The 2,613-nt window shown below is 43.4% G+C and overlaps 1 protein-coding gene across 1 annotated transcript in view; it reads left to right on the top strand.

Moving 5' to 3' along the window:
- slc9a8 (solute carrier family 9 member 8) overlaps positions 1 to 2,613 on the top strand; it is a 21,438-nt gene that overhangs the window by 3,402 nt on the left and 15,423 nt on the right. Inside the window, exon 4 of the mRNA XM_031845308.1 lies at positions 1,129 to 1,187. Coding sequence (XP_031701168.1) covers positions 1,129 to 1,187 — 59 coding nt within the window. The remainder of the gene's footprint in view (positions 1 to 1,128; positions 1,188 to 2,613) is intronic.

Here is a 2,613-nt window from a genome sequence, read left to right as displayed (position 1 = left end):
TCACAACATGAACTCATAGATATCACCATGAAACTTCACCACTTCATTACTCACATTAAGAGTATTTATTGTATTACAAGTTTTCTGAAATGTTATGTTTAAATATGCAAATGAGGCGTTATGTAAAGGTAACTTTTAGTGAATTTAGGAGAAATCTACAGACACAAAAAAACAAACCCTAAATGTGTATTTGGGATGTTTTCTTTCACTAGTCTGAAAGAAGACGTGTTATTGAAGCTAAATAAACCAAAGGTCTATGAAAGAGCTTTCTAGGAAATCCTGTTTCTTTTTAAAGGCACAGATGGTCTGAGTACAGGAAGCAACCGTTGAGACTGATTCGTGAGTTTGTCGGAGCTCTTATGAGTACTGAACCTGATGCCTGTTCTCATGAGTCACATCTTTAACTTGGGCCTCTCTCACTTGTGTTTTAGAACCTTTTAACATTATTTCCAATGTGTGTCCAGCAGTGAATTAAACATCTAGATCTCTGTAAGTTTACAGAACTAAGAATTAAGTCAAATATGTGTCCAAACACAATGGTATCAATGGCAGCTGAGTCTAAGAGTGCTTCTTGTGTGAGGTCACTTTAGGTTAATTCTATTCCTCTCCTCCTACTTCCATTGTCTCCTCTTTGTGCGCTTCCATTCTCTCAAACCTGTCTTGACCCTGAAGGCCTTGTTACTCAGGCTGCATGTGAGACACGGCTCGTCTCAGTGTTTGGAGACTCTGCTGAAGAGAGATAACACTCTGCTTACAGATCAGAAAGGGCCACTCTTCCTTCCTCGTCGCTTCCTCTCTCTTTGTGTGTTGTTTTTACTCTGCTATCCCTCTCTATCTGCCCGTACATCGGAGTCCTACGCGATGCTTCTGCTTGATTTATTTTTCCCGTCTTTCTCTGCCCTTTTACACGTCTTTTGTGTTTTCCTCGCCGTTTTAATGAGTGTTCTGCTGAGCTGTGGAACAAGAGAGCCGAACCAAGTCAACGCCCAGTGTACACTCTTCCTTTGGACATTTGCCAGGCGTCCATTTGTTTTAATCACCAAAATAGCTCTTTGAACTCCATCTGTATTCTGGCTGTAAAATATTTAAACAGAGGTATTGTTTTTGGTTTCTGCTTGCTCTCTCCAGGGATTCTAATGGGAGGCTTTATCAAGATCATTGAGTTCCAGGAACTGGCCAACTGGAAGGTATAGTATGACTCCATGTTCACACCCTGCCTCGCTGCTCTTTGTGTCCACAATAAGAGGCCGCAGGGTTGACGTGTGTTTGTGGGCCAACCGGAAGTACGACACACTAGTTCCCTCCACATAAAGCCAGTGGGATTGTTCTGTTAGATTTTGGATTAATCCAGAAAATAACCTCAGTGGCTACAAGCGTTTATGACACTTAAACGTTTCGTTCATCGAGATAGTCTTCACAAATAAACACTTTTCTGATGTTTGAAGTGTATAAAGGAACTCCACCACGGTCACATGACTTCACGTCTCCACCACTAAGCTAAAGGAGGACGAGTGCTCTAGTGAGGACGCTTGGTCTCATTTACACATTTTTTTAAATTTATTTATTTTTTTTATTTTTTTTTTAAGACGCGTAGAAGCTTTTAAACTCATCAGATGTATTTCATATCGTAGAAGAAATGGTTTAAATCTCTCCAGCTCGTGTTGAACACAGACCAGATTTCAGGCATCTCACCCAAAAACCCATCGAGGGAACGGGAAGATGCAAAAATGCTCATTTGTGGGTATTTGGACTCATTCCTGCAGCACTCTATTAACACACAGTTAATGCTGCTTAATTTGCTTTCATTGGTTTAGCACGAGGCAACGCAGCCACATTCCTCCACACATCTCACGCACACAGACAAAACACAGAACATATGCAGTACGTGACACATGAGTCACATCCATGAAGCTGCACCTCCACTGCATTTTTCATGTCAACTGCAATTTACAGGGTGGGGACAAACGTGTTTTAGCTTATTGAAAACATAATGCAGAGAATATCACCACCTCTAATGTGTCTAATAGTTCTAATGTGATGCAAAGTCCCACATCATACGGGAACTCCCCGCCCACCCCCAACCCAATAACCCTCTACCATCTCTGTGCTGTAGAATTCCATCTCTTTTTTTTCTTACTCATTTCCTGGCCTCTGTTTTTTGTCACAAATATCATCTCCCCTCTCGACTCTGTTACCTACCCATAATAACTATCTCTCCTTCCCCCCCTGTGTCCCTATGAGCCCCCCTGTTTCCTCTCCTCTCAGTTCTCACAGCCTTTAATTAACATTCCTTGTTCTCTGCCAGCGAGTGAAAGAACGAATGAACAAGAGATGTAGATGCAGAGTGAGGGGAGGGGGGGGGGGCAGAAAAGAGGACAGGTTGTGTCAATGTTTCTTGCACACTGGGGCCCATTGTTTTTATCCTGGTGGCCCCCCGGGTGTTGCTGAGTCCTCGGCATTACTAGTAACCGGAGCCCCTCTCCCTTCTGTCCTGTGACTCTCTAGATCACCCCCCCTCTCTGTGTGTGCACTCCCTCCTGCAAAAACGCGAGGCGCATAGAGCGGGACGTCTTAAAGCTGCATTCTCTCTAGTGTCCACCAGGGGGCGACTCC

This window comes from Anarrhichthys ocellatus, unplaced genomic scaffold, assembly GCF_004355925.1.
Source record: "Anarrhichthys ocellatus isolate YVR2014 unplaced genomic scaffold, GSC_Weel_1.0 scaffold5, whole genome shotgun sequence".
Taxonomy (NCBI): domain Eukaryota; kingdom Metazoa; phylum Chordata; class Actinopteri; order Perciformes; family Anarhichadidae; genus Anarrhichthys; species Anarrhichthys ocellatus.
This window is presented reverse-complemented; position numbering and strand designations above follow the sequence as displayed.